We start from the raw sequence: 14,012 nt of genomic DNA on the forward strand, positions 1-14,012 counted from the left end.
GGTACTTCGGGTCCCTCTGAAAATTGTGTCTGGCTGGAAACATCCGCTGGCCATCCTCAGCTCCAGTAAAGACGCGATGGCGCAGGAAGGGGTGGACCTTCCCAGTGAGTGACAGGGGAAGAGACTAATCCACGCTGCGCTGAACGGCAGGAGAAGAGATTCAACGGATCGGAACAAAACTTGGTGCAATCGCAGCACAGGAGAACGGTGAGTGTACTGGTGGAAAATCAATAGTGCTATCGTGAACTGTTTTTGCGCAAATAGAAAGACCACACAAACCGGAAGAAAACAAGATCAGAGTTCTAGAGATAGAGATAGATAGAGAGAGAGACAGATAGATGCAAAACCCCACAGCATCTATTTTTAAACAGAGTATGGCCATTCGCAACATGGGAATATTCTCTCATTAGACAGATAATGAACTTGAACTGTTTAATTCATAATGAAGCTTGAGGAACAAATAACTAGAGTGCCAGCTGGATTGAACAGTAACTTGGCAATGTGAAGCTGGTGATAAAAGAAAATATCTCTGCTCCAATGACAGTGAACAACAGCACAGCATACAGATCTACACTGTTTCCCTGCTGTTCACATAATTCATAAGTAACCTGGAGGAATGTTTGTGCATCAGTGTTGGTGATGATTTCCAGCTAAGTGGCTAGGTAATAAACCTTAGGAAGATAATCAGTGCTCAGAGCCCCAAACCAATTATACATATGTGCTCAGAAACCATAGGTGGATTCTAATGGGGTTTTATGCAACATGAAACCACAAATATCTGCATTAGGAAGGGAGACACTTGTAAAGAAAAACTTTACCAGCGCAGTGGCCCAGCGGTAGAGTTGCTGCCTTACAGCGCTAGAGACACGGGTTCGATCCTGACTAAGGGTGCTGCCTGTACGGAGTTTGCATGTTCTTCCCATGACCATGTGGGATTTCTCCGGGAATCCGGTTTCCTCCCACACCCCAAAGACAAAGTTGTAAATTGTTCCTAGAATGTAGGGTAGGGTTAGTGTACGGGGTGATCGCTGGTCGGCGTGGACTTGGTGGGCCGAAGGGCCTGTTTCATAGAAACATAGAAATTAGGTGCAGGAGTAGGCCATTCGGCCCTTCGAGCCTGCACCGCCATTCAATATCATCATGGCTGATCATCCAACTCAGTATCCCGTACCTGCCTTCTCTCCATACCCTCTGATCCCCTTGGCCACAAGGGCCACATCTAACTCCCTCTGTTTCCACACTGTATCTCTAAAGAATAACTGGAACTAGGAAGGGTGGAGATGCAATGAGCTATCCAGAAGACATTTTCTTTTGACCTTCTAATTAAGGTGAAGGAAAACAACTTGAATGTTTAGTTTACAGTTTTGAGATGCAACATGGAAACAGACCCTTGGTCCCATGCTGACCATTGGTCACCTGTTCACACTAGTTCCATGTTAGCCCACTCTCAGATCCACCCCCTACATACTAGGGGCAATTTACAGAGGCCAATTAATCAACATCTTTGGGATGTGGGTGTAAACCGGAGCACCTGGAGGTAACCCACGCGGTCACAGGGAGGACGTGAAAACTCCGCACAGACAGCACCCAAGGTCAGGATTGAACCTGTGTCTCTGACGCTGTGAGGCAGCAACTCAACCAGCTGTGCCACTGTGGGAACAACAACAGAAATAATACCGGGAACTACAAAATGAACTGCAGAACTGAAATTTGATTTTATTAAACTGGGGTAGGGACTCGATCCAAGGCGTTTACGCTGTTGAGCCACCATTCATGCAGAATAAAGCAGATGATTTGAATGCGAGTCGATGATACATCATATGGGTTTAATAATTAACTCTACTTAGTTAAAATGAAGGATTAGAATTTAAAACCAAAATCTACAGTTGCTGGAAATTGGAAATAAAACCAAAACATTTGTTTTACTTATGATGAATTAGAAGATTCCGTGTTCGTTACAGCATCAGAAAACAATCAGAAAAAGCTGCTGAAGCCGAGAAGATTAATTCTTTTTTTTTATGGAAAAGCTGATTACATATTTCGAATCATCCAGTTACGATGACTAACAGAGCGATGGACTTGTTCTGCACTATCTTTTCAGGAATGGATACAATGATAACCGACGAGCGTCACCGAACCAAATGAACATCGCCGAGTTTCATTCGATTATCTGTCGGGATCACGACATCTTCTTGTGGAGCTTTACCAGGTGAGGCGGGTCCCACACCACCCAAGGCTGGTGAGCCAAGCAGCAATGTGGTGCTTTCACGTCTGCTTATTTTCCAGCTCATTTTCCAGTTCTCTGGATTATTTGACGAACATTTGCTCAAAGAAATTTGTTCTTGTCAGCTAGCTGCATTGTCGGACTGAATTAGAAACTGATTGTGCAGAAATTAGACGGTTATTTGCTGATTGCTTAGCCATCTATTCCTAACCGCCATTGGCAACATTCAGCAGGACCAGTCAATGTTCTGTCCATTGGGTCCTCAGCCAGCCAAGACCATCTATTGTGTTGCCTGTTTTAAGTAAAGATAATAGAGATTAAGTCCAGGTTTTCTAAAAATGTATCTGCAAAACCTCGCGTTTGGTCTTTATTGTTCTGATGTACAAACCTGATGCTCTGAGAATTAGACAGAGGCGACGGTTTTTGACGATTTTAGTTTTAATCTTGTGAGTTGCAATGATCTGGAGTGAACTGTGGGAAAGGCTGGTGGAGGAACATTTTTTTGAACTTTATAAAAAGAATGGGATGAATTCTATAAGAGAAAGAAATTCCTGATCTGTGATGAAAACGTATTTGTATTTCTCTTTCAATAATCAACCCTAGGGTTAATGGGCAAGATGTGTGGGAAGAAACTGCAGATGCTGGTTTATTCCGAAGATAGACACAAAATGCTGGAATAACTCAGTGGGACAGGCAGCATCTCTAGCGGGAAGGAATAAGTCTGAAGAGAGGTCTCAATGCAAAACGTCAGCCTGTCCCGCTGAGTTACTCCAGCAATTTGTGTCATTCTTTGGTGCTGTAACAGAGGAAGATTACTAATGTATTCCTGTTTGAAGCAGGGTCCCAAACGGAAACGTCACATATCCATGTTCTCTAGTGATGTTTCCTGACATGAAGAGTTTCTCCAGCACTTTGTGTCCATTTGTGTAAACCAGCATCTGGAGTTCCTTGTTTCTACTTACTAACATATTCTATGTTTGATGTGTCTAAATAAAGTCAGCTAAAATCAATAATTTCCCGGGTAATCTTACCTTTGGGAGCATACTCGCAGCCGATATACCCTTGATATCCTAAAGTTTCCAGCAGTTTGAATATGTAGCTGTAGTTGATCTCTCCAGGACTGTCTGGTTCATTCCGGTTGGGGACCTGTGCGACTTGGACGTGTCCTGAGGCAAAACACATTAGACGAGTACTTTACTCTACGGGAATCTCAACTGAAAGCACATAAAATTGTCTATTGGAGATCTGCGCGCATGTTACTGAGTGTGTGACGGCATGCAAAGTGCGATGCATCGTTTTAAAGAACGTCAGGAATGTTTGGCATCTTGATTACACTAATTGAATAGATATTTAGTGGCCAGGACAGGGGAGACAAGGCAGAGGGTGGCCGTGGCCGTGGGGGCTGTCCCGAGGGATGCGCTCCTTCGGCCACTTACAACTTGGTGCTTGGGTTCAGAGTGCTCAGTCACCTATGGCTTGTGTTGGAAAATGACCCCCACCCTCCCGTCTCCATCGGCCAGTGATGTGATGGACGGGGGGTCTGGACGAATCGCTGACAAGTCCCGTCCCCCCGGCGACGTCATGTCCATTATTTGACTTTTCGGATGAGCGGCCATTCGGTTAGTTGGCTTGTAGGCGACGCAGCCTTTTGGTGAGTTGGCGTTTTGGCACAGCGGCCTTTTGGTGAGTTTGCTTTTAGGCGTCCCGCCCTTTCAGTTAGTTGGCTTTTAGGCGTCCCACCCTTTCGGTTAGTTGGCGTTTCGGCTTCGTACGCTTTCGGTTAGTTGGCGTTTCGGCTTAGTTTCTGTTTGGTTATTTGGCTTCCACTTCTTTGCTTTGGCTCCTCGTCCTTCGACACCACTTCCGCACACGGATAGACACAAAGTGCTGGAGTAACTCAATGGGCCAGGCAGCATCTCTGGAGAAAAGGCTGGGTGACTTTTTGGATTAGGACCTTTCTTCACACGGGAATCTGAAGAAGGGTCCCGACTCAAAACACACACAAGCTTTTTGTCCAGAGATGCTGCCTGGCCCGTTGAGTTACTCTAGCAGTTTGTGCCTATTTTTGGTGTAAAACATCATCTGCAGTTCTTCGTTTCTACAGATTACAATCCACTTCAGGATCCTCTGTGTATCAATGAGGACCTCAGTCACATTCTGTACCACAACTTATTCCATTATTTTGCAGAATAAAGAAGTTTGTTACTTTCGAAATTTGGATTCCCAATGGCACATTAGAACATTTCTCGATTAGCCAATGTTAGCTGATAGCAAGTTCCAGGCCCCCAATGCGTAATATAGGGTCACAGTCGAGAACTACACTGAATGAAAACTTAGTTTGTGTTCCTTCAAACTTGCTTTCCTTGGAATGAGATGTTAAACCAACCACATCTGCCCATTTCTGCAGGAACGTAACACCTGATGACACATTTCTGCAGGAAGGTAACACATGATGAACACATTTTGTCCCGTTGAGGGTTTAGTTTGTAGCGGGTTTTTAAATGTGTATGTGTGGGGTGTGGGGGGTGGGTGGGGGAAACTTTTAAATCTCTTCCCTGCATGGAGACCCGACCTTTTACTTGTCGGGTGTCCGTTGCCGCTGGGGCCTAGCGGCCTCCAACCAGAACGACCTGGAGACTCAAGTCACGGAGCCTGTGGAGCCGTGGAGCTGCGGACTTACCATCGTGGAGCTAGCCAGCTTTGGAGCGTGGAGAGCTGCGGCGGCGCGCTGCTGCGACCCGACTCCGGTGGATGGTGACACCAGGAGCCCGCGGGTCCCTGCTGGGAGACCGCTTTGCGGGGCACCGGCAACGGCGACTTCTCCCGGCTCGAATTGCAGGGTTCAGAGTGACCTGGAGCGGGGCCTTACAACGTCCGGCGCGGCTTTAAATTGCCGCGGACTTGCTAGCGCCCGCCGGGGGCTCCAACATCAAGACCCGGGGCAGGGCCTTACATCGCCCGGCGTGGCTTTGAGTGGCTGCGGACTTGCTAGCGCCCGCCGGGGCCTTTGACCTCGACTTCGGGAGAGGAATGGAGAGCAGGGGAGAGATAAGACTTTGCCTTCCATCACAGTGAGGAGGAGACTCACTGTGATGGATGTTTGTGTGAATTGTGTTGGTGTGTGTCTTGGTTCTTTTCTTGTATGGCTGCAGAAACCAAATTTCGTTTGAACCTCATGTGAGGTTCAAATGACAAATAAAAGGTATTGTATTGTATTGTAGTTGAGACTGGGATTATCCCAATGTTTAAGAAACAGTTAGACAGATACATGGATAGGACAGGTTTGGAGCGATATCGGACGCAGGCAGGTGGGACCAGTGTAGCTGGGACATGTTGGCCGGTGTGGGCAAGTTGGGCCAAAGGGCCTGTTTTCACACTGTATAACTATGACTAACTCTATGATTTTCAAGGGAGTTTATCCGCAGTCCCGCCCAAAGAGCCTCTCTCAAAGACCAAGGAGAGACTTGCAGACCCGTTGATGTTGTAGCCAGAAACGCTAATACATGTGAAATCGGGGATGAGCATATCGGACAGAACTGCAGGGCTAGTGAAGATCCCACCGAGATCAATTGATCAACGCAAGATGGATTTTGTAGAAGTTACTTTCAAATGCTAGAATTTTGTATGACCTCCAGTTTATGAAAGGTAGAATCTCAGATGCTGATCATGAATTTCAATTATTAAATGTAAAGGGAACAACGGCAATGAGAAAGGCAATTTTTAAATGTAATTCACGTTTTCCTTTTCAGTCAGCTAGATATTTAATTTATTTGACGATTACTTCTGCATCACTGCAAAGGGGATAACAACTAACATTCATACTCTAGAGAGCTCAAATCATAAAAATGTTGCAGAGATTCATATTTATGTATTGCACAATGCATAATGTGCAATGTATAAATATGATTATGCATTATGTCCCACATCTATAATGCTCACATATAATGTTCCACATCTATAGGGCGTGAGTAGCTATTGCTATGTAATGGTTTCCAGAAAGCTTCACTCTGGTACATGGGGAATTCATTGGGCAACTTCTTATAAAACACACCCAATGCCTGGATTCAAGGGTTTCAGCTACAGGGAGAGGTTGGATAGACTTGGGCAGTTTTGTCTGGAATGTCGGAGGTTGAAGGAAGTCTTGATAGAAGGATATAAAATGATGAGGCGCAGATAGGGTAGACAGTCAGAACCTTTTTCGCAGCATAAAAATATCCCAACATTAGAGGGCAGAGCTATAAGGTGATCGAGAGAAAGCTTAATTGAGATATGTGTGGCATGTTTTCTACACAGAGAGTGGTGGGGACCTGGAACACATTGCCAGGGGTGGGGGGTGGAGTCAGATACAATAGTGGTGTTTAAAAGGCTTTTAGACAGACACATTAGAAGTACAAGGAATAGAGGGATATGGGTCATGTACAGGAAGATTAGATCAGTTTAACATTGTGGTGTACTGTTCCGTGTTCTATGTGCACTAAAAGATAGTACTTGCCTATGAGAGGGAAGTAGTTGGTGATGTTCTGAGTGAGATTCCCATCCATAATCTGCCAGTGAAACAGGTCCTGTATCCAAACATGGCAGTTATCACAAAGGCACAACCCACCGTGTATTGTCACCACATTAGGCATCAAACACAAGCGCAACTATATGTGTAGAAAAGTAGTCACTCACCAGAAAACAATTCACAGCACAAGAATGCGGACGGTATCCTGAGATCAATCGCTGGGTCACCAGGTGGAGTTTCCCTTACCTTCCTCCCATCTTTGTTGAATTTAGTAACCCATTCATCCCAGTTTTTCTGTCTCTCACGCTTATCTACTTGCCCTTAATGCATCGATGGAATCTCCTCTCTACTATCCCATTTAGTAGTAAGCATTTTTACCATTCCCCTGATTCCATTACAGGATGGTGATTCGCAATTTTGGGCAAGAATGAGGCAGTGTTTTCATTCAGAGACTGCGGATATTAACGAGATAAGAGTATGAACCGAGAGTATATGTTGTGAGCTGTGACTTTCAAAGAATTAGTGCCACTGATTCCTTTGGAACATTGCAGACCAAAGTGGTTTTAGTGGTAGAGTTGCTTCCTCACAGCCCCAGAGACCTGGGTTTGATCCCGAATACGGGTGCTGTCTGTGAAGAGTTTGTACGTTCCCCCTGCCCAAAGCCGTGCAGGTTTGTAGGTTATTTGGCCTCTGTAAATTGTCCCTTGGGTGTAGGATGCAAAAAGTGGGCTAACATTGAACTCGTGTGAACGGGTGGTTGATTGTCAGCATGGACTCGGTGGGTCGAAGGGCCTGTTCCCCATGCTGTGTCTCTAAAATATGTCATGCAGATAAGATGCATGCTTCGCACGAAGCCAACTTGTGGTAATGAACCCTTGCAAATATAAGATCATAAGGACACGAGGAAGACCTCAGCTCCTCGGGTCAGCTCCACCATTCAACATGAAAACTGTAAATCCAATCTTGGCCTCGACGCCATTTCCAGGCTCTCTTCACGTACCCTTGAATATGTTCACTGCCTCTTCCTCCACAGCTCCGAGTGGGAGGAAATCCACAGAGTCATGATCATGATCTTCAGGGAAAATAAATTCCTTTTTATCTCTGCCTTCCAAGATCTCCGCACTCCGGAAAACATCCTCTCAGCATCCGCCCCATCGATCCGCCTCACAATCCTTCCACCTTTCAATAAGACTATGTTTTATTCTGCACTGAGTATATGCCCAAACTGTTCAATGTCTCCACATGCATCAAGCCTTTTGTTCCAGAAACCAACTGAGTAAACCTTCTCTGCACTGCCTTCGGTGCAGGAATATCCTTTCCTTTAACATGTGGAACAAGTGTGGTCTCAACAGGCCTCTGTAAAGCCTCCGTACTTTTAGAATCAATACCCTTTGCAGAAACAGCTAACATTACATTCGCTTTTCCAATTACTTGCTATACCTGAGTGCCAAGCCTTTGCCTTTCATGCACTGAAACGCTAGGTCCCTTATCACACTGCATCTTGTGTTCTCACTCCTTTAAAAGAATGATCTGGTTTTTTTAATTCTTCCTGTCAATGTGGAGAACCTTGTATTATCCTCAGTCGTGTTCGACCTGTCATTTTCTTGCTCATCATACCTAGATTCCTCTGCAGGCCTTTCTTGGCTTCCTCACAGACTGCTAAGCAACCTACTCTCGCATCAGGCTACAGAAACACTCGGTCTCTTAATCCCAGACAATGATGTAGATTGCAAACAGCGGCAGCTCCTACACTTGCTCCTGTTGTCCTGTAATTGCAGAAATAACTGCTGCAAAATAGTTAATAATAAACGGTTAATACAGCCGCACGGCGTTTCCCTGTCTGCTATTTTAGCTCCTACATATTGCCCAAACTAATTCAGCACCTAATAGCATTAAAGAATGCTTTTATTCATAAAGTGCGACTGCAGTGATCAGAAGAAAATCACGGCAAACCATCACACGCCAGCAGAATCGGCAGCGCTTCCTTGCCAGGTCCACTGCCGATGAGTTTAATTTGTGATTACTTCACCCACACTTATTAATCATTTACAATACCTAAAGCTATATTAATATTAAATAAGGAAATTAACCGTGCTCCGCGTGGCTGTGCTTGTTCCTGCGGTCGGCTTTACCAGCTGGGACGATGCCTTTACTTGATGTGGACCCGCGTCCTCACCGCAGGTTCAGGATCCCGACTTGGGGAACTTCAAATTAGTAGAGATTTCTCTGCGCTGGATTGCCCCAGAAATGATTCTGTCACTTTATAAACCTATAATGGCCACGAGAGCAACATCAATTGAGGCCGAAGCCTCAGAATATAAGGACGCACCTTTCTCAAGGAGATGAGGCGGAATTTCTTTAATCAGAGGGCGGTGAATCTCTGGAATTCATTGCCACAGAATGCTGTGGAGGCCTAGTCTATGGATATTTTCAAAGCAGAGTCTGGCAGATACAAGTCAAGTCAAGTTTAAATAAGGAAAGCTTGATTAGTACAGGTGTCAGGGGTTACGGGCAGCAGGCAGGAGAATGGGACTGAGAGGGAAAGATAGATCAGCCATGATTGAATGGTGGAGTAGGCTTGATGGGCTGAATGGCCAAATTCTGCTCCTAGAACCTATGAACACAAACTTATCAATATTCTGGCTGCTATCCCTTGTCAACTGAGATTTCAATATTGATTCATTGGAGTTCCCATTGCTGCTCCTGTAACCCACCGAATTAATCCCGCTAAACCCCTAGCTTCTCCGTCCTCAATCTCTGGTTGTTTGGGAAGGACGGGGACCGTCGTCAGTGTCCAGTGTCACTCACCAGCTGCAGCTTCAGGTTGGGCCGGTCCACCTGCTGCAAGATCTTCACAGCTGCAACAAACAGCACATCCTCTTTCAATCTTTCTATTGATGGACAAGGACGGCAGCTACCACCAGCAAACTGTACGGAGTTTGCACGTTTTCCCCCCCTGACCCGCGTGGGTTTTCTCCGGGAGCTCCGGTTTCCACCCACACTCCAAAGATGTACAGGTTTGTGGGTTAATTGGCTTTGGTGTAAATGTAAATTGTCCCTCGTGCGTCTGGGATAGTGGGCAGCAAGGTGGCGCAGCGGCAGAGTTGCTGCCTTACGGCGCCAGGGACCTGGGTTCGATCCTGACTCTGGGTGTTGCCTGTACGGAGTTTGTACATTCTCCCCGTGACTGCATGGGTTTGCTCCAATACATTTGGTTTCCTCCCACACTCCAAAGACAAACAGGTTTGGAGGTTAATTGAAGGTACACAAAAATGTTGGAGAAACTCAGTGGGTGCAGCAGCATCTATGGAGTGAAGGTAATAGGCAAAGTTTCGGGCCGAAACCCTTCTTCAGACTGATGGGGGGTGGCGGGGAGAAGAAAGGAAAAAGCTTTTTAAGCTGTAAGAAAAAGCTGTAGGTTAATTGTATTGGTATAAATGTAAATTGTCCCCAGTGTGTGTGGGATAGTGTTAACGTGTGGGGGTTGCTGGTCTGTGCAGCGTCGAAGGGCCTGTTTCCACGCTGTATCTCTAAACTAAACTAAACTAAATCGTCCCAGGTGTGTAGGATAGTGTTAGTGTGCAAGGACCGCTGGTGGGCGCGGACTCGGTAGGCCGAAGGGCCTGTTTCCATGCTTTATCCCTAAACTAAACTAAATTCCCCCTGATGTGTGTAGGATAGTGTTAATGTGCAAGGATCGCTGGTCGGCACTGACTCGATGGGCTGAAGGGCCTGTTTCCGCATTGCCTCTCTAAATTAAATAAACTAAACTAAACTGAGCCGCAAAGCTCCATTGTGATTGCAGGCCCCATTGCTGCAACTAATTATCCGAGTGTACAAACTTTACAGGCTGGTGGTTTCGTTCCATTGGGACTCGGCCGAAGGCTACAGCTCTTGGAGTGTCAGAGTTGGTAGTTTATGTGAACTCAGTGCAGAGGCAAGGGGGCTGGTATTTACATCGAGTGATTGATTGAAAACTGCAGAGAAAACTTAGCAATTAATTTCATCGCCAAGACAGGTATTTTATGGGAAAATAACAGCAAAATTATACCCCACCAAAAAAAATCACTTCACATCACTTTGCTGACAGCATTTCATATAACCACCCAATTAGTCCCAGGACCCTGCTCATTCCCCATAGCCCCACAATAGTTTATTCTTCCAAACAAATTAAGAGCAGGGCAGGTTGTCATTTAATAAGATCCTGGCTGATCCACTTGTAACCTCGGCTACATGTTCCAGGTTACCCATGTTAACCTTTCACCTGAAGAAGGGTCTCGACCCGAAATGTCACCCATTCCTTCTCTTCAGAGATGCTGCCGGTCCCGCTGAGTTACTCCAGCATTTTCAATTCGATTTAAACCAGCATCTGGTAACCTTTCATCTCCTTGATTATCAATTATCCATCTACCTCTACGTTAAACTTTGTGTTTCCACAGTCTGGTTTCCACAACTATCGTGGAAACAAGACTACTTCTACTATCGTTTGAGGGAGAGAGTTCCAATGGCTCACACAGAGAAACATTCTACATCCTTTTTAAGTGGGCAATCTTCTCGTTTTTATCTAGTGCGCTGCTGTTTAGTTTAGTGAAAAGATACAACATGGAACAGGCCGTTCGGCCCACCAAGCCCGTGCCACCCATACACTAGTTCTATCCTGTACATTAATGGACAATTTACAGAAGCCAATTAGCCTACAAACCTGCACGTTTTTGGAGTGTGGGAGGAAACTGGAGCACCCGGAGAAAACCCACGCAGTTACAGGGAGTACGTACAAACTACATACAGACAGCAGATTGAATCTGGCGCTGTAATGCCCCTGTCCCACTTAGGAAACCTGAATGGAAACCTCTGGAGACTTTGCGCCCCACCCAAGGTTTCCGTGCAGTTCCCAGAGGTTTTTGTCAGTCTCCCTACCTGCTTCCACTACCTGCAACCTCCGGCAACCACCTGCAACCTCCGGGAACCGCATGGAAATCTTGGGTGGGGCGCAAAGTCTCCAGAGGTTTCCGTTCAGGTTTCCTAAGTGGGACAGGGGCATTAAGGCATCAACTCTACCGCTGGGCCACTGTGCCACCTGATCTTAAACAGGCAAATAGCGCCCTGGTATTCTATATTTTCTACAAGTGAAAAAATTTTCAGACACCTGTTCTCTCATATGCTTCAATCAACAAACTAGTGCTTCCCCCAGTGCTCAGGTTTCCTCCCACATTCCAACGAAGTGCAGGCTAATTGGCTTCAGTAAATTGTCCCCAGCGTGTAGGATGGAACTACTGTGCGGATGATCGCTGGCCGTCGCCGACTCGGGCGAGACGAAGGGCTGTTTCCTCGCTGAGTCTCTGAACTAAAACTAAAACTGAGCCCCTCAGAAATATAGCAGATGCATCTCAGTCCCAAGCCTGGGTTACTGCCCAAGACATATCCTCAAACAAATGCATCAGCAGTTTTGCAATTGGGAGTGATTGCAAAGGTTTTACCTGGAGAGAAGCCATGGAGCAGAGAGTCGTGGAACTGATGATCTATCATGTCATCACTGCAGGGTTAGTGCAATTACAGGGAGTCAAATTTACACGGGCAGTTCCCATCTTAAATATAGCCAAGTGGACATGAAAAGCATGCAGACAGAATCTTTTTAATACACTAATAGTTCACATTCCTACTAATCAGGTAGCACTGGGGAAAGAGAGTCCGAGGAGATTTCAATTGTGATTCCATCTAAAAGTGTGCAAATTTAAGCTCAATCATAGCAACATGTAAAATAGGTGCAGGAGTAGGCCATTCGCCCCTTCACCAGCACCCCATTCAATATGATCATGGCTGATCATCCAGAATCTGTACCCCGTTCCTGCTTTCTCCCCATATCCCTTGATTCTATTAGCCCTAAGAACTATATCTAACTCCCTCTTGAATACATCCAGTGAATTGGCCTCCACTGCCGTCTGTGGCAGAGAATTCCACAGATTCACAACTCTCTGGGTGAAAAAGTTTTTCCTAATCTCAGTCCTAAATGGCCTACCCGTTATTCTTAAACTGTGACCCCTGGTTCTGGACTCCCCCAACATCGGGAACATTTTTCCAGCCTGTACAAACCCTATATGTTCCTATAAGATTCCCTCTCATCCTTCTAAATTTCAGTAAATATAAGCCCAGTCGATCCATCATTTGTCAGTTCCGCCATCCCGGGGTCTTTATGAACTTTGAATAAAAATAACCCAGCAGTGTGGGCTCTTTTGTTGACTTTCCCCCTGGCAAGTTCCCTCTTACCTTGGTGCGGGGTGTTCAGGAAGTAGCAGGGATCCGTGATCCTCGTGTTGATGGGTTCGATCAACCCCATGATTCCCTCCTGGTTGAAAGCAAGAAAAAGTGAACAGTCCAGAATTCATAGAAACATTGAAAATAGGTGCAGGAGTAGGCCATTCGTCCCTTCGAGCCAGCACCGCCATTCAATATGATCATGGCTGATCATCCAACTCAGTATCCTGTACCTGCTTTCTCTCCATACCCCCTGATCCGCTTAGCCACAAGGGCCACATCTAACTCCCTCTTAAATATAGCCAATGAACTTGCCTTAACTACCTATGAACTGGCCTCAACTACCTATGAACTGGCCTCAACTACCTTTAGTTTAGAGATACAGCGTGGAAACAGGTGCCCACCACACCGACCAGCGATCCCCGCACATTGACATTATCCTATGCACACACTAGGGACAATTTACACTTATACCAAGTCAATTAACCTACATACCTGTACGTCTTTGGAGTGTGGGAGGAAACCGAAGATTTGAGCGAAAACTCACGCGGTCACAGGGAGAACGTACAAACTCCGTACAGCCAGCACCTGTAGTCGGGATCGGCCCGGGTCTCTGGCGCTGCAAGCGCTGTAAGGCAACAACTCTACCGCTGCGCCACCGTGTCTCCCTTACTATTGCCGAATGTCGAATACTATTACCAGTATATAATCTCCCTGGTGACAGCAATAAGCACCAACCAATTGTTTTTAACCATTAAGCTGCCAGATATGAATTACTCGGATGTAGCAGCGAATTCCACTAACAGTGAGAGCTGGGATGTGATCAAGCTTACAGACACATTTAGTGAGAGTTTCACATAGTCATCTTCACCATGCTCTACATGAGCCACTTGTCCTCGACCTCAATCTACCTTTGAGAGGACATCTGCTGCATATTTAAGATTTTCAACAAACGTGGCCTCCATCTCCATGGCAACCGTTGTTCTGTCCAGGCCCGTTGGAACACGTCCTGCCATCAAATGGATCCTTTGC

The 14,012-nt window shown here is 45.9% G+C and overlaps 1 protein-coding gene across 5 annotated transcripts in view; it reads right to left on the bottom strand.

Annotated features, from left to right (window-relative positions):
* Positions 1–1,693: 1,693 nt before the first annotated feature.
* Positions 1,694–14,012, bottom strand: part of hyi (hydroxypyruvate isomerase) — a 28,062-nt gene continuing 15,743 nt past the window's right edge. For 3 of the 5 annotated variants that reach the window (XM_055641517.1, XM_055641518.1, XM_055641516.1), the window contains exons 4-9: positions 13,892–14,006; positions 12,993–13,071; positions 9,537–9,586; positions 6,717–6,786; positions 3,256–3,390; positions 1,694–2,516 (exon numbers count right to left, since the gene is read on the bottom strand). In XM_055641517.1, coding sequence (XP_055497492.1) covers positions 2,464–2,516; positions 3,256–3,390; positions 6,717–6,786; positions 9,537–9,586; positions 12,993–13,071; positions 13,892–14,006 — 502 coding nt within the window. In that variant the 3' untranslated portion in view covers positions 1,694–2,463. The remainder of the gene's footprint in view (positions 2,517–3,255; positions 3,391–6,716; positions 6,787–9,536; positions 9,587–12,992; positions 13,072–13,891; positions 14,007–14,012) is intronic. The other 2 variants (XM_055641520.1, XM_055641519.1) reach the window with 2 other exon arrangements.

The sequence above is a fragment of the Leucoraja erinacea genome, chromosome 10 (assembly GCF_028641065.1).
Source record: "Leucoraja erinacea ecotype New England chromosome 10, Leri_hhj_1, whole genome shotgun sequence".
NCBI lineage: Eukaryota > Metazoa > Chordata > Chondrichthyes > Rajiformes > Rajidae > Leucoraja > Leucoraja erinaceus.